The sequence below is a fragment of the Galendromus occidentalis genome, unplaced genomic scaffold (assembly GCF_000255335.2).
Source record: "Galendromus occidentalis unplaced genomic scaffold, Mocc_1.1 scf7180000077477, whole genome shotgun sequence".
NCBI lineage: Eukaryota > Metazoa > Arthropoda > Arachnida > Mesostigmata > Phytoseiidae > Galendromus > Galendromus occidentalis.
Window position 1 is genome coordinate 1,187,007 of NW_003805465.1, and position 16,180 is coordinate 1,203,186.

Below are 16,180 nucleotides of genomic sequence, written 5' to 3' on the forward strand. Positions count from 1 at the left end.
ACTCGAACTCGACTCCGACACTCCTCCGGCGTATCCTGGGCCAACTAAGCTTCTATGACAACGCTGATCCAAGTTTCAGCTGTCGCTTTCAATCACGCTCGCGTCGGGAATCCTGTGCTGACAGTCCGTGTTCGCTGTGTTCGACAAGGGCGAGTTTCCCCGAAATCCTTAGGACATGGCCCGGAGAATCGCTCTAGTTTCTGGATCTAACAAAGGAATCGGCTTCTCTATCGTGAAGCTCCTCGTACAACGAGGATTCAACGGAGACGTTCTGCTCACATCGCGAGACGAAGGCCGAGGACGACAGGCCGTCAAAGAACTTTCCGAGAAGTTCAACGTCAATGTCAAGTACCATCAGCTCGACATCGACGATTTAGAATCCATCAGAAAACTCGGCGACTTCGTCCAGACAACTTATGGGGGCCTTGATGTGTTGGTCAACAACGCCGGCATCGCATTCAAGCGCGCTGCGACCGATCCATTCGATGTCCAGGCCGAAGTCACGGTCAGGACAAACTATTTCGGAACGCGCAACGTGTGCGACATCCTGTATCCCATCCTTCGACCCGGTGCTCGAGTCGTGCACGTTTCGTCGATGTGCGGTCATTTGAGCATGATCCCGAGTCCCGAACTCCGCGCACGTTTCAACGCCAAGGATCTTACGATCGAACAGTTGAACGCTCTCATGCATGAGTTCGTCGCAGCGGCAAAAGACGGTACCCACAAGGAGAAAGGCTGGGGCAACTCGGCGTACAATGCGTCAAAGGTCGGAGTATCCGCCCTAGGATTCATCCATCAGAGGCAGTTCGATGAAGATAGCCGTGAAGATATCATCGTCAACGTAGTTCATCCGGGCTACGTGGATACGGACATGTCAAGTCACAAAGGGCCGCTCACGCCCGACCAGGGAGCCGATGCCGCAACGTATCTCGCAATGTTGCCGCCGAAGGACCCCGCCAACCCCAAGGGAGCGTACGTCTGGTACACAAGAGAAGTATATCCATGGGATGCCGAATCGCTTCCGAGGGACTAAGCTCGCTCGATGCAGCTGGAAGGCGCACCTTCCAAGCGACACTGTTGATCCGCAGAATATTTGGAGAAACGTAATGGATGGTGAATAAATTGAAATGCCCGGGACGGGTTGTTGAATTTTTTTTTCTTTCGCTTGGAGTGCAATATTGCAGCGTCATGATTTTTACGAGGACGATTGGGCTTAGCACTGGATTCTCCGGCGGGGGCTCGGAGGGATTTGTCGATTACGTGGGAGAAATGATCGTCCCAACATCTATCATCATCGCAATTTATGATCTCGCTGTGGGAAGAAACCATGTTCTCGAAAAGGTGAAATCGATGTTCAGCTTCCGCTGGATCATGGTGATAGAAGTTCCGCGAGCGAATGAGCCACGTCCGCTCCCAGAATTGGACTCTCCCCGCGAAATTGAGATGTCTGCTGCGAGCTGATAGCCGGACTCTCTTGAGCTCGATCCTCTTGATCGAATATTTCAATTTGCGCTCCCTTGCTCGGACAGCTCTGGCCGCTGTTCGTCGGGATCTCTTCCCATCAGGTACAGGAGCCTCCGGCCGCGATGATTGTCATCCACCATGGAGTACGGGACGAAACTCCTGATTGAACAGGTCTGCGGAGGGGAGTGTTCTTCTTCACTCGTGCTGTGATTATTAGTTGTTATCAGCACGATCAGTCGACGTTTACGCGCTTTACTGGACGGTAATACACCCCCGGGGTCTCGGCGATGAATTCGTAGCGGTCGAGTGAGGCCTGTGGTCGCTCTCCATATCAAGGCATGACCTCCGAGATGGCAGTACTTGGAGGCAGGTCGCAAATCGTCAAGCTTCAAATACCGACCCACCGGCTGGCGAAACTTTCCTTAGTCGCGCGGTGCCCACCTGTGGCGTCAGCAATCATATTCGGCGGTCGTCGTTTCGTCTTTCATTTTTCGCAATCGGTCTCCGCGCCCTTTCTTCGACTCGCGCGTGGATGGTCCCGAAGTCTAGCAATCCCAGGGGTTCGGGATCTGTTGACTTTGACTCGATTCTGATGTGAACTTTCTATCCGTGCCTTTGGGAGGAAGAACCGTTCTCGATGATATCCCTGCCGACGTACGAGAACTGCCTCGGGTCACTGTCGAGACTTCCGGCGTCTTTCAGTTCGACGAGCAACTAATTCGCAGATCTCGAGCAGCGTCTAGGATCCTCTCGGGCGTATTAGCGGAGCGTTACCACAAACAGTTATGCGAGGTTTATTGCCTAGCGGTGGAAAACTGGTGCATATCGTCGATACTTACACGAGTTGATTATTATCCAATCGATCCCCGTCGTCAGACAGATCAGTTTTTGATCCATTCCAATATTCATTGCCGCTCTCCCCTCACCTCTCCGATAGAGATGGGCCTTCGCCATGAGGTTGTTCCAATCGATGATCCTGACTCTCATCAAGATCTCCTGTACGGGAGCAGATGTCTGAGTCTCAATGTTTCTAGAGGTCGAAAATCCTTCCGTGTTCCTCATTGCGATTCTGGGGGCGCCTCTATAATTCCACCGTCTCCCACCATGCTCTCGATGAGCGCAGTTTCCTACGCGAGCCACTATGCGTCTACGACGATGGCCGATTGCGCGAGAATGCCCGCCACAACCCATGCGTCAATGCCGCTAACAAGGAATGCGACCATCGGGGATTCGAACAAAGCGCGACCTGCGGAGGATACCCTCGGTATTAGTCCTCAAGCGACGACGGCAAGGCACGACACGCGCGACGCTCGTCAGACTCCTCCGAGCCTTCGGATCTGCAGGAGAAATGCTGCCAGTCCCGGTTCGGCTACCTCTCCTCTTACTCCTCTGTTTCGAAGCGAGCTGTACAGTCGCGCCCGAGCAGCACATAGAAGTCGGACACGTTTGGAGCACCGTTTGGGCCTACTATAGCACCGAGAGTGCTTTCCGCTGCCTGGATGTCAACGGAGACGGCGTGGAGGATGTGATCGTGGGTTTCGCCACCGGTGAGTAGAACTGCATCGTCGACTGAGGACGGGCATCGAAGGAATTTCCCCCCTTACGCCAACCTCTCAGGCGTTTCTTGAATACCTCATGTTCGTCATCAGTATTCACACGTTCTTTCCTCCGCATTCGGTCTGACCCTGAACTCGCGATTCTGGAATATCCTGTCTCCAGGCGTCACTCGACCCAATGCGGCTGGGTGCTGGGAGCTATTCGCGATACAGACTGAGTTCTGCGGAGGAGGAATCGCAGCGCTGGATGGTGTGCAAGGAGACTTGATCTGGAGAACGTTCTCACGCAACGAGATATACGCTTTGACGTGCTCTCTGGATATCGACGATGACGGCGTTTATGACTGCGTCGGGGCAGGACGCATGTCGGTGAGAATATAACCCTCCCGTCTTTCGAATACATAACTAGCGAAATATTCGCGCAACAATCCGTCATTGATGCGAGACTTCGCAAACTTGGAGAAACTTCCTTGCAGACAATGCTGGCCGTGAGCGCAGTGTCCGGATCAACCCTGTGGACCGTGGACATATCGAATCCGGCTCTAGTGACCATATCGAATTTTTACACAGCACAGCCCATAATTGACGTCGATGGAGACGGCCTTGAGGATTTTCTGAACATCAATGGCGGAGATCCATTCAAGAAAAAGGGCGAGCAAACCAGGTTCTCGGCGAGACTCGTGATCGTTTCATCGAGGAGCGGAGAAATTATTCAGTGGAACAAAGGTTTGACTCTAATGAGAAGTAGAAAATATCTCGAGAGACGGAACAAAGACGAGAGAATTCAAACGATTCCCTCCCATGGATACGGTGGGGGTTTACCCTGGGGACGAGACGAAAGGAAGAATTACGTGGCTAGTCGGCTTCCAGTTCCCGACGAGATCGAGTCCTACAACTCTCCACTCGTACTCAATTATAAGAATGGCTCGAAATATATTCTATTCGGAACCGGCGGGGAAACCACCCCAGGCAGTCTCTGGGTTCTCGACCTTAACGATTTGATAGCGACCAAGTCTACACGGAGTGCTCGCAAACTCCTCCAAGACAGCGAAAAAGGTTTGAACACACCGCACGTCTAATACGTTCGGTTTCATATGTCTCCCATTATGTTTCTTCGACACAATAGGTTCTTCTAGATTTTCCTCGCGTGAACCAATCGATCAAGCTGAGGATCCAAACCGCCCTCGTGTAAAATGCGTTGCAATCACAGGTTTCATGGTGCCGCCAGTTTTGGTCGACCTCGATTTGGATGGGGTGCGTGATATCGTCCTGGCTCCCTTCGGTTCGCGTGTCTTTGCCCTATCCGGAAAGGACTTCAGCCTGCTGTGGAAATACGAAGAGCGTCCTCAGGCAGAAACGTATTCGACACCCGCCATCGGCTACTACAATGATGACGTCGTTCCAGGCGAGTTCCGCGGTGCTTCTGGGGAATCATGTTCAGAAGTCCGATTCTCCGTGATTGCACGGAAATTCCCGAAGCACGGGAGTTTTCCGGACTCATCGGAGTCCGAATCCGAGAGTTGCCAGTCTGTCTATGCTTTGGAGCAGAGGATCAGGAGTGTTTTCCCTCCTCAGACATCCTGGTCCAGTTCAGCCACGGTCCTGGATTCCCGATTTACTCCGATGCGGTGGTCCGTGTCCTCGACGGCAAGTCGGGAGTGCCGTTCGATGGGTCGACGAAGTCACTGATTGCGGTGCAGTCTTCGCCGCTGACTATTTCAAGGGAAGGTTCGTGAAATTTTGGCTCCCCAGTGCTAGTTCGCTTCCTCCCTCGGTATCAACAACAAATCATACGCAATCGCATCTCGTTGAGTCAACAGGACTCGGTAATGATATTTTCGTTTACGCGGCTTCCGACTGCGAGGGACATGAGGAGAATGGCTCCTTGAGTGTGATGTCGTCGAACGTGTCCACGTACAAGGTATTCCCCGCTCCGCCCCCAATCTTCCTTCCTGACAGCGATAGAGGAAATATCGAAAACCATAGCGCGATACTCATTCGAAAACGAGCGCCTTCCGCGCCTCGACCGAGTGAATGTGACTTGAACGAGTTATCCGACGTTCCGATCTATTCTTTGATGCAGTTGTCACGCACAAATATGTGCAAAATGAGATTCGCTGATGCACCGAAAATGAACACGAAGATCTATGCCATGTCCCGGGAGATCGGCTTCCCTGGAGTAGAAATATACAGCTCGATGAAGCAGCGCGACACAGAGTACAGCCAGGTGGGAGCTTTGATGGTTAAGAATTGCGTCTCACGACGTTGAGTTTTTTTCTGGGGACGTTCATCCCTAATGACTCCATCTCCTAATCCATGTTCGAGTATAGGCCGCCATGTTGTGGAGAGCCAGGCGAGTCACGACGTTCATGAGAAGCCGGAGGCATGTCGGAGCCCACGACGGAGACGGACTCTTGAGAACCATCAGTACGGGAATGCTGACGGGCGCCAACGAATCAGGCGTGCTTTTCACTTTCGCCGCGTTCTGGAGCTACAATCCCGTGCCTCGATGTGTTGAGGACAAACTCAAGCTCGAAGTGTTCAGGTAAGAGCAAAATCTCATATGGAAATCGATAATTCTCATCGGCGCTCGATCTCCGTGACACGGGGCTAAAACCGTAACCTTAATTCAATCACGAGAGTATCTCCCGTTATCTGTTCGCGCGAAGGTTCAACACGAGCTCGATGAAGGACCAAGACCATGACGCCTTCAAAGAAAATGCTGAGGACGAATGCGGGAGCGAATCCGAGATCGAGGGTGACTTGATGAGTCAGACGACGATTCACAGGATCTGGTTGAAAACGAGCTCAGGGCGCGTCAGCGCAACGCAGCGCTGGTCTCAGTATATGGGCTACGACGGTGATTCATATGCGTAGGAGCCGTCGGCGATCAGAACTCGTCCCAAAGCGTCAAAACGATTTCGCGAGCCCATAAAGCGACATCGAACCACTGCCGAAGGTCCCACTGACGCCAACGCTTCTTCAACATATTTCATATTCATTGTGCCGAATATTCGCCGAATAAAGAGACCCGATCCTGTCAGAACCTCTATAAGCTGCGAAGGACTCCAAACCAGCCGAGGAGATGGGAAGCAGGAGCGTTGTCGTGGTGAAAACGGTTCGTGGACCTCCCTTGGAACTCATCTGGACCCCTGGGTGATCAATGAATATATGTGGGCAGATGGAGGCGTCTACTCGATCACGAGGGGGAGTCTCGGAGGGTCTGATTGGATTGACGCACTCACTCCGTCAGCCAGACATGCTGATTGCTAGAGGCATCTCTCGCAAGATATTGCATTAGGGATTGAAGTCAATATTCGACTTGAGTCGCTCGCCGAGCTGCTCTGATCAAGATCTCTCTGAGCAAATCGAGCACGGAACATTGCTGATGCGGACGGAAACCTAATGAGGCTTGGCGTTTACAAGCGAGTAACGTCGCGGAGCACTCACGGCTTTTCCGCGCGATTGCCGCTCACCTCCAGAATATCTCGACATTCCGTCGCAACATAACTCGGAAGGAGTGGGTCCGTCGGCATGCGGAGTTCGTGTAATTCAGGAACTCAATTGTCTGAAATGGAAATTACGCGGAACCTGAGGGACGGTTCTGAGAACTACATGTCGAGGAATGAGCATCCCGAGACTCCCTCTTGAAGTGAGCAATGGAGAAATATTCCTGGGGACAAATCCCCCCTCCTCGTCTTCTTCTTTCCCGACCGACAGGAGATATCGTCACCTCCCGATCAAACTCGACCAGTCAGTGGGGATCGTTGTCATCCTGAACACGCATGTAAAATACGTGCGGATTGCCTGGCTCTCCATTTTGAGATATCGGGCAGGCTCAGTGGGCCATCTCGGAACACGGCCCTCGGTCCGCTCGACTTCTCTCAAGACCTGATTCGTGTAATTAACGAGCATCGGGTTTTCTTCTCGCGTAGAAGCCTTGGGCATGTTGGGGAGGGATTCCACAACGATCCCCAGCTTCACTGGAGACAATGGACAAATCAATCACTGATCACCGGTGGACAGACCCCTCTGCAGAATGGAAACGAAGAAGATCTGTGCAGCCGGAGGAAAGGTACAGCAACGATCGAGAGCGCCAACAATAGGAGATCCCTGCAATCTAGGTTTTAATTAGGGGCTCACACGCGTTCAGAGCAGCAGACAGCTTAGCTTTCGCTCGGAGTCTGGAGAAGAAACTGATGGGTCGTCGCCGTGTATTCTTCCGGGAATAGAACACAGACGCCTACACAGAATTTAAAAATCTCGTTGCTATCAAACAGATTTTTGGAAGCCCCGCTCGTCATGATGATCCGCGCCGAGAGCTCATGACAGTGCCTTGGACGCGAATCGGGCAGGTGGTACTCCCAGACTTCTCCCGCGCAGCGTGCAGAATCGAACACCCCTCACGCAGACCCTGCCTGGAAGGAACCCCTGCGGATACACTCACGGAAGCCCTTACGGTAAAAGCCTGAACGAGAAATGGTGTTTCGCTAGGGGGAATTAGCGTCTCGAGACCCGCATGCCGACAAGCGATGTCGGCCGTGGGCAAGAATCATGGCCTGAGCGAGCTCGATTCCCTTTGGGGCTTCGAGCGACCTCCTTCCTACCCGTTACCTATTCCACGCTTGTCGCAGGCGATTAGCGCCGAATGCCACGACACTCGCTCACCAAGACTGATCACTTCTGGCCGATGACCGTCCCATTCGCGATACACGTAACGTTTGCGGAAATTCTTTTTCCGACGCAAAAATACGGATTCTAGCTCTTGGTCCGATCCGTCATGGTTCTCGTGGTGTTTCGAGTTAAGGTGACGTTCCCATGGTCTGCTTCCCACTCTCCCGAATAGGGAGTTTTTTTTCAGGATTTCCTTCCGGAGTCAGTGTTGTGGTCACGGGCTCCGTACTGGATAAAGTCACAAACAGATAGAGCCGCCTAACGAAAGCGCATCGGAGTGCAGAGTCGACGGCAACCGGAGAGTTCGCCCCGATCTCGTGCAAAGCTTCATTAGTCGTACGAAGCGCCCGAGTCGAACGCAGAAACTGTCGCTTTCGATGACAACGTCGTCGCTGTTCTCGGCGGAGAGTGATGATGAACAGGGGGAGTCTCGAAGCCGTGACGGTACTTCGTCAATTTAAGAAGGCGATCACGTCGAGACACTTTATTATTACGAGATTATTATCGAAGAGGTTCGTGTGATCTGCTCCGCAAAATCACATCGGACGAAGAGTCTTACTTGCTGTAGTTCTGACGCCCGAGCTCGCAGGGGAGGCCCGGTTTCACAATCTGGGATCGTACGGCGAAGACAGCCGGGGCCGTGGCGAGCCGATACGATAGAGAAACCGCATACGGTCGAATCCAAAACGCTCGGATTTCTCTCAGTCAGTTCAAGGCTTGTGCGTATTGCGAAACACCATCCCGTTGAATAGTCGAGAACGGTTGCAGGCTCTCATTACATTGAACTCGGACAAATCGACCCGGAATCGAGTTACTCGAACTGGCAGCGATGGTTTGCCCGAGAGTATTTCGGAGGAGATAAAATCCGATCCGAGCCCCGCTTGCGGGTTCGAATCTTTCCAGGAAAGATCGCTCTCGCTCGCTGGCGACTGACGGAACCGGGGGAGAAAAAACAAGCGGAGAAGGAGCGGGAGGGCCGTGAGTCGCTACGCGAGGAGGAGAGGAAACGATTTCGGCCGTTTTATGGCATTGTCCAATCGACTCGGTTCATCGATGGCTCGAGCTGCCGAAAAGCGAATTAAAGATTTTATGTCGCCCCCACATACCGACGCTCAAGACCCTCGTGCTTTACCTTTCTCCTGAGGGCACTTGAGCGAGCCGGCGACCAACCGACAGTTCAGTTCGGGAGGTAAGAGCAAGTCGAAGGCTAGACTTGGCGGCGTTGAACTTTCAACGGGTGCGCTCGACGACGGCGATAGGAGCAGCGGACGGAGCTCCAATTTAATCAGCACAAATACCCGCTTCGCAGAACGTACCAATGCCAAAACAGAACTGAAGTCTGCCGAAACGTCCTAGAGGTCCCATCGAGGCGATCAGACGAACGATGTCTTATTATCCACCCACCCGTGGCCGACGCAGTTCATCTCCTTCTGCACTCGTGATCCGGACTGGCTCGAGTTCGCTCAACGGTCCTCCGCCTAGAGCCTATAGCATGGAAGCAAGGGGGGAAACGAAGAACAATTTGAAGTTTCCAAGTCGAACGAGCTCCTGGAGTTGAGTATTGCGGAAACCGTTTAGGAGCTCGGAGTCGGAGGAGCTCCAAGCTCGCGCATGGGAAACGATGGTCACGCCTTGACCTCCCGATAGACGGAATCTGTGACAGTTCGCGAGGCGAAGGAATCACAGCTGGATGCAACGAGAGGAGGTGCTCCCATGTGCTGCGGGTAGGACTCGGGAGCGTCAGGGAGCTGAGCTCAGATAATGAATTCTGCAATCTGAGGTCAAGGAGCACAAAACTTTCCGATCTCTTGCACAAGTCCCGCATAGGCGAAGCAACTAATACAGCGGCGTTTCGGAAGAAAATCGCGCGGTCGTTCCAGGCGTGGCGTCAGGACGACACACGATCGAATACGAAAATCCCGGGTTTCTCCTAGCTCGGGCTCCGAGCCTCAAGTGAAACTTCAGGAGATGACATATCCTTGCTCCCAGCACGACCCTTGGCTCTGAGTACCTGAACTCGGACGAATCAAGGCGAAACCCAGACTGAGAGCTATGGTACGCCTAATTGTGCTAGAAAGATTGAAATGCGCTATGAGCCACACAAGCAATTTTTCCGCCACAAACGGTCGCTACACGCACCCTGACTTCGGTTGGAGACAGGCAGTTCGAGCAGGAGTGGAGGGCCCGATGGCAGGAGCGAGGGTGGCAGAGAAAACATGATTTAAGGTGTTTCGAGACTCCCTATCTGATGCCGACCCCCTCGTGCCATGCTACACTCGTGATTCTCTAGCGTCGCAACATGATATTTGTTTCATCTCGATCAGCTCCTAGGGGTTCCTCTATGCATACAATGATCGAATAGGAACGAGGTGATACCTATAGTGTGAATCCACTGTCTCTTCGCTTGAGTTTTTTTCCAGCCTAGACAAGATCTTACATGCGACTCGCGCCGGCTGCGTGGTCGTAAATCTACTCAATAAGTCAGCCTTTCAAAAACATCTCGACAACAGTTCCTCCCCCAGATGGATTTGTCAATTAAAGCAGATCAAACGAAGTAGGTCAAACCAATCCCGTTTCCAGCGATAAGGTTTAAGCATATCTGCAGACAAGATGGCCGCTCAAGCAATTCGCCACTGAAATCATAATCTGCGATCAGTTGCCCGTGCTGAAAGGATGGAAAGCCCCATCGGAGGCGTATCGGCATCGAACCTTCTACGAATGGTTAGCCAGAGAACGCGAAGAACTTCATTCGGCCGCTCTGTCGCTGCTCCATCGAGACGATGAAGCCTTCTCGTCTCCCTGAGCTGTCACTGAAAATGAGTTGATCTCACGGTTGCAAAGATATCTGTCCAATCTATATAAAAGATGAATATTTGCAACATCTACCATGTATTCTCCGGATCTCGAATCAGATCCGCGAACGCAGCACTGCGGAATGTCATCAAGCAAAATATTCTAAGCTACGCTATACTCATCCATAAAATAAACGCTAATTCTGTTTGCATGAGGGGACCCCTTTGACGAGCCGATGTAGCAGGTCGTCCATTTGAGGTTGTGGATCACGTGTAGTAATGCTGGCCTTCATCATGCTCGGCTTCAGGTCGCCTTTGCTATGGTGCTTATCCGTACGTCGACGTATTTGTCGCGCTTCTGCTCTCTGTGAGGAGGACACATTCGAGCCATCGACAGATACCGTCGCCTTGCCTATCGAGTCTTGAGATTTGGTCTTCGTTACTTTCCCGGATTTCTTGAGGTCACTGTCTTCTTTTGAGGTTTTCGCCAGTTTCTTCTTGAGCCTGCGAGTCTGGATTTTCCTTTCCTCCTTCGGATCGCTCTCACATGCGCCTTCCATCTTTGCCTTCTGAGTTCGCGTGGCGTACGCGAGGCGACGCAATATTTTCTGTTCATCTTTCTCGGGTTTCTCGTAGACTTCCTTCGCTGGGCTGTCGCTCATCACTTCGACCATCTCCTCCGTGAGAAAACCCACACGGGCGTTGACGGCGCCAGTCGATTCTTCTCTGATGATGGGCTTCACGTTATTGTCTTCGACTTGCTCCGCCGGCGAAAAATTCACTTCTCTCTCATTATTGTAGCTGTACGTGTAGAGCGAATGCTTCGCTGCGTATTCTTGACCGGAACCATCTTGCGACGGACAGCCCCTGGTAGCTTCAGAGGACGGCGATCGATACTGCTCTTGATTCTGATCTTGGCTTGGAGAGACCTCGTTCAACTGAGCCCTGCTCGGCATGCCCGCTAGCGGGAGCATCGGGAAGGTCGGATCTTGGGTCCACCCATACACATCATGATTTGTGGGAAAATCTGCGTGAGATGATGACGTATCGCTCGGATCGTCCAGCGTCGACGTTTTTGTTGGCGATCACTACTCGAAGCCGAAACTCGGTGCTGGATTTCGCTTTTCATGAAGACAGCTTCGTTGCTCCCCACGAAAACAGATCGAATTCCGTTCCCATGGCCCCTCGACGGCTGATCTGGAAGTTCCGAAGAGCTGGCTCGAAGGACGCTGACTTCCCCCCTCGGACTTCCAAAAGCTCCGAGGGTGTCGAGCAGAGCTCTGCCAGGCCCCGGGCCGCGCCACCGGGGACTTAATGAATAGGCCTCGCGGCGTGGCAATCATTGCGTCACGGGGTCTGCATTCTACTGAAGTCCGACCGTACAGCGTCCAGACTGTTTCTTGACGGAAACCCCTGACTTTCTCGTTGCATCGTGTGAGTATGAGACGGAGATGGGAGAATCGAGAGGAGCCCCGGAAGCATCGCCGATTATCACCGGATTCTTGAGCAAGGCAAATGCCACCATCATTGGGAGTTTCCGGAGGTTGATCGGAGTAGCTCCTTGTCGTGCCGGACATGTGGAAAGTCGCCTCATACTATCTACCGACAGCGGGAAACTTTTTTGGCCTCGCGACCCACGGACCGCAAGCACCGGAGCTCGATCCCTTGTTTGTTGACGAGCTGCGACCGGTTTTCATCCCCATCGAGTGAACCCGGGACTGTCCTCGCTCGACTCCTCGACAAGGGGTCGCTCCACCCTGTTGTCTTCCCTCCTCTGCCCAGTCCAGCGACTCCGCTGGAGGGAGGCGCATGCGGAAAAAATTGAATGATGTAGTCTCCGCATCGAGCGGGTTACTCGTCAAAAATGAACGGATTCTTAGGGAACCCGAGCCCAGCCGTGAGCTGACTGTACCGGAGTCGAGGAAGATGCGAAAGCCGATTCGGCATTCCCGCATTGAGTGCGTATTCGGATCAATAGCTCAAATTGACAGTGACAGCTCCCGCTCCTGGGGAGACTCGGCTGTGTAGGAAAAGCTCACTGGGAATCTTTCGATACCAATAGAGTCGGCGAAATCCATGAGACGCCGACTTAGATACGTACTGCTATGCGCAAACTGATATTCATCGATAATGATGATTATCGGAGACCGTTCTGGCATTTCTCCCCCAAGACGCCATCGCTCGAGTCGCCCTGGTTTGATGCCGCGTTAAAATCGTTCCGCGGTGGATACGCCAGTAGAAACACCTCTTTAGGCCTGGGGTATTGGTCCCATCGTAAGGAGCCCCTGGACGGCCAAAGATGACTCCGTGAACCGGGAGCATCAGGTGGCCCCCTTGTCGAGTCCCTGCGGAGCTTCTCCGAGTATGTCAGCAAATGCCTACACATAGCTCTCAGGTCCTTGGTTCGAGAATCGGATAATCGGGCGTCCCGGAATACTCTGCGTCCCGGAGCACTCGGCTGCGCGAAGCCTCTGCTTAGCGGGGCTGCGTAAAGCAGCCCCGCGATGACCTCTTTCAGCCACCCGGCTTCCAAGCCTAATAATCGATTGAAGCACCCTGTGAAGTAGCCTTTCAGATTCGACCCGCTCACCGCTCGATTCGAAAGCGCCGATTGTCAATGAGCCTGCCCATTGGGCCTCTTCATCGGTAGATCTCTTTCGAAGAGCTAGGAAGTCTTGGTATTCGATAGGAGCGTTCAATGGGAGAATCGTATGGATTCCGACCCATCGTTCGGGGCTTCCCAACGTCGTCATGGGGCAGAACGAAAGTCCAGTCGAGAACATGCTGAAAGATTTTTTGGAGATGCGCGGAACGAGGTTGCAGGGATGCATTCATCCGACGGTCACCGCAACCATACCGGGTCCTTCTCGGTACCTCGACAAATCACAAATTGTTCGATGATCGAAAGCGATCAAGAAACCCTGATTTTCGCGACAGATATCCGCCGAACTATATGTTAGAATTCGGTAGTACTGACATCTGGCAGCAGTTTCCTGGCAGCTATGAGACAGGATTGAAACAAACCATCTAGAAGGGCTCCATTCTCCGATCTCAATTCTTGTCGTGCCCCTAGATGAGCATAGGGCAGCGGAGACGGCTAGCGAAATCTCGATCGGAAATTGTCCTGGCTCGCCGTGAAATGCCACACGAAGCTTCTCGACACAAGCCCCTCATCCGCGGATCTATGGCTGTGATATGAGGAGGTACGCTTTCGAATCGAGGTCTGCCATTTTCGAGATACCCTGCCCTCATTATGCCTTGCTCGGAGAGCATCGACCCAGGATCCACATGGGCTGCTCGAAGATTCTATCGATGAGAAAGTTCCCCGAAACTGCCTCCTTTCGGCGACGAGCCAATTCTCGCCCTCGCCCTTTCAATCCCAATGCATGTCGACATTGGAGGTTCCCAAGCACTACCCTTTGCCGGGACTGAAATCCTCCCAACTGAAGGACGACGCGACATCGTGCATTTTTCACCGCGAACAATTCATCAGAATCTGCTTATTTATTCTATCCTGTTCCTATGCGGCGGAAGAGAGCCTAAGTTCCAGTGCACTTTCGTAATGGCTCCCGAGACTTCCTCGAATTCTAAGCGCGCATCGCATGGACGGATACTTCTCAAAAGATTGAAGAGAAAAAAGTGAATTCCAAGAAATAATGTGAGGGACTGCCGGAATGATGTTCGATGAGCTCGCTCTATGCGCAGACTCGATTCTTCATCGAGAAAACATGAAGTCGTTGTGTTACCTCATCGGGAATTGCAACTTCACCTCGTCGGGCGACACGAAATGAAACTTAGAGGCTGAGAACTCCTATCGGTCACCGCCGCACCTTGAGCTCTCGCTCCGCTATAGACAGCAAGTAGCACAATCGTACGTCGCTTGAGGGATCATAGCTGCCAAGCCGCAATGGTGATGGTAGCGTCGTGCACACGCAGTGCACTGGATCATTCTCGAGTTCTGTATCGATCTACAAACGGAGCAGTAGAACTGCGATCTCTTGGAGCCGACAATGAATTCCAAATGGGTCCAGGCTTCCGGGAGGAAGAATTTCTTCAGTGAATTTGGCACCTCATTCTCGATCACGAAGTTCGTCAATTGACTTTGGTCTTGGGCGAGTGACGATACCTCGATCGGCAATCGGATGTATTTCGAAGTCAGATTCACCAGGAGCTTCAGCCAAGATCGTTCGTAGGGACTTATGAGCAGATGGTGGAGCATAACTTCGGTGAAACCCCGCTCCACGAATGCGGACTGCCCTCGTTTCAGGCAGAATAGAATCTCGGTGCGTTGGTCGTTTTCGACCACCAGCGTTCCGTCCATGTTGACCACACTCTCCTCGAGAACTTCTTCGCGTTCCACTTCCGGTGCTTCGTTCCCGCTCATGGTCTTCTCCGAATCGTTTTCTGAAAACTTGCGCTTGCTATTCCGGGTTTTGGTCAAAAACTGCGCCTGTGTACGAGCCATGCTGAAGACCTTATTTCCATCGTGGTCGATACCCGTGTGCTGAATCATGTCCACGTCCAGAGTGCAGGTGAAGTCGCAGAAGTCGCATTTCAGAAGTCGATGTGAACTCTGAGACTGTCGCATTTCGACAGTCCGGTGCTCATGGAAATGCCGCTCGAAGGCCGCCTCGTCGACCTGTAATCATTTCGCCTGAATACCAACTCGGTAATGGAACTCAATAATAATGTTCCCTGAAATCCCGACTTTCGCCGTGTGGGGAATTTCCCTTCTTATGAGAAACCCCGGACATAGAGAAATTCCCCTGAGGAGGCTCGAAACAAGGGAACTTCCCGTAAGAAGAAACCCCGATACCGAAAAAGTTTCCGCAGCTCACGCAGTAATTTCGTTATACACACGTGGGAGCCTTTGTACGGGAAGTTCCCTTGACGCGAGTTTCTCAACGGGGACACTTGCTTGAACGCGCGGTGGCTTTTATGGAGAATTCTCTACGTGTGGGGTTTCTCATTTATATATGAGCACTCCCCGTAGGCGTTCCTCATGGTCAGGGTTTTCGGGTGACTAGGATTTGTGAGAAATTACGGGACGCGGAATCGCCGATACCGAGAAGAGTAGAATTAGCGCGCTCACATTTGAATTGCAGACATAGCAGATAACTTCTGTGTGCATGTCGGGATGCTTCTTCCGGAGATGCGTTGTGAAAGAACTCTTTCCCTTATAACGACATCCACAATGGGGGCACAAGAGGAACTCATTCACGGTGGGGGAACTCTGTTTGCGTGTATGAGACGCTCCCGGAGTGGATCCTGTCTGCGAAATCGGGTTTCTCTTCTTCGACGGCTTATCATCGGATGATCCGAGACTTCGTCCATCGAAATAGCTGTGTGGCGATGGAGATTGCTCCATGGTGGAGCGATATGAACTGGAGATGATAATGAGATTCTTGAAACGATTGTCCCCACCTCTGATACCACCGGTATCGACGCGTAAGCGAGGCGGAAGGCCTAAATATATCATATACATAATACATGTATATGACCATTCGATTTATTTCGTTATTCTATCTTGATCTATAATGTTTATATATTCTTCCGAGACCAGGTGCCTTCAGTCTCGGATGTCGAGTTGATTCATTGAATAGAGAGGAAACGATGCTTATATTCATCTCTCCCACGATATCCTCTCGCCCGAAAAATATCTGGGGGTTTACCCCTGCGGGCTCTGAATGTATC

At 52.3% G+C, this 16,180-nt stretch overlaps 3 protein-coding genes across 3 annotated transcripts; 2 read left to right on the plus strand and 1 right to left on the minus strand.

Moving 5' to 3' along the window:
- Nucleotides 1–96: 96 nt before the first annotated feature.
- LOC100906708 (carbonyl reductase [NADPH] 1) lies at nucleotides 97–1,137 on the plus strand. Its single transcript, XM_003745055.2, has one exon. It carries the CDS (start codon nucleotides 176–178, stop codon nucleotides 1,031–1,033), a length of 858 nt encoding a protein of 285 aa, XP_003745103.1. The 5' UTR covers nucleotides 97–175; the 3' UTR covers nucleotides 1,034–1,137.
- Nucleotides 1,138–2,812: 1,675 nt separating this feature from the next.
- Nucleotides 2,813–5,897, plus strand: LOC108864482 (uncharacterized). Its single transcript, XM_029111968.1, has 9 exons — nucleotides 2,813–3,011; nucleotides 3,184–3,389; nucleotides 3,497–3,746; nucleotides 3,891–4,076; nucleotides 4,231–4,425; nucleotides 4,596–4,748; nucleotides 4,841–5,247; nucleotides 5,351–5,565; nucleotides 5,690–5,897. The coding sequence occupies exons 1-9, from the start codon at nucleotides 2,813–2,815 to the stop codon at nucleotides 5,895–5,897; spliced, it is 2,019 nt and encodes a 672-aa protein (XP_028967801.1).
- An 8,189-nt stretch (nucleotides 5,898–14,086) lies between these two features.
- LOC114828317 (uncharacterized) lies at nucleotides 14,087–15,854 on the minus strand. Its single transcript, XM_029111969.1, has 2 exons — nucleotides 15,579–15,854; nucleotides 14,087–15,125 (listed from the first exon to the last, which is right to left on the minus strand). Exons 1-2 carry the CDS (start codon nucleotides 15,852–15,854, stop codon nucleotides 14,334–14,336), a joined length of 1,068 nt encoding a protein of 355 aa, XP_028967802.1. The 3' UTR covers nucleotides 14,087–14,333.
- Nucleotides 15,855–16,180: the final 326 nt, after the last annotated feature.

Excerpts from the sequence above, each read along its gene's own strand:
- LOC108864482 (XM_029111968.1), top strand. The coding sequence starts at position 2,813 with ATGCTGCCAGTCCCGGTTCGGCTACCTCTCCTCTTACTCCTCTGTTTC. Across the intron at positions 3,012-3,183 it reads GATCGTGGGTTTCGCCACCG|GCGTCACTCGACCCAATGCG; the intron begins GTGAGTAGAACT and ends TCCTGTCTCCAG. Across the intron at positions 5,248-5,350 it reads GCGACACAGAGTACAGCCAG|GCCGCCATGTTGTGGAGAGC; the intron begins GTGGGAGCTTTG and ends GTTCGAGTATAG.
- LOC114828317 (XM_029111969.1), bottom strand. The coding sequence starts at position 15,854 with ATGGAGCAATCTCCATCGCCACACAGCTATTTCGATGGACGAAGTCTC. Across the intron at positions 15,126-15,578 it reads GCTATGTCTGCAATTCAAAT|GTCGACGAGGCGGCCTTCGA; the intron begins GTGAGCGCGCTA and ends AAATGATTACAG.
- LOC100906708 (XM_003745055.2), top strand. The coding sequence starts at position 176 with ATGGCCCGGAGAATCGCTCTAGTTTCTGGATCTAACAAAGGAATCGGC.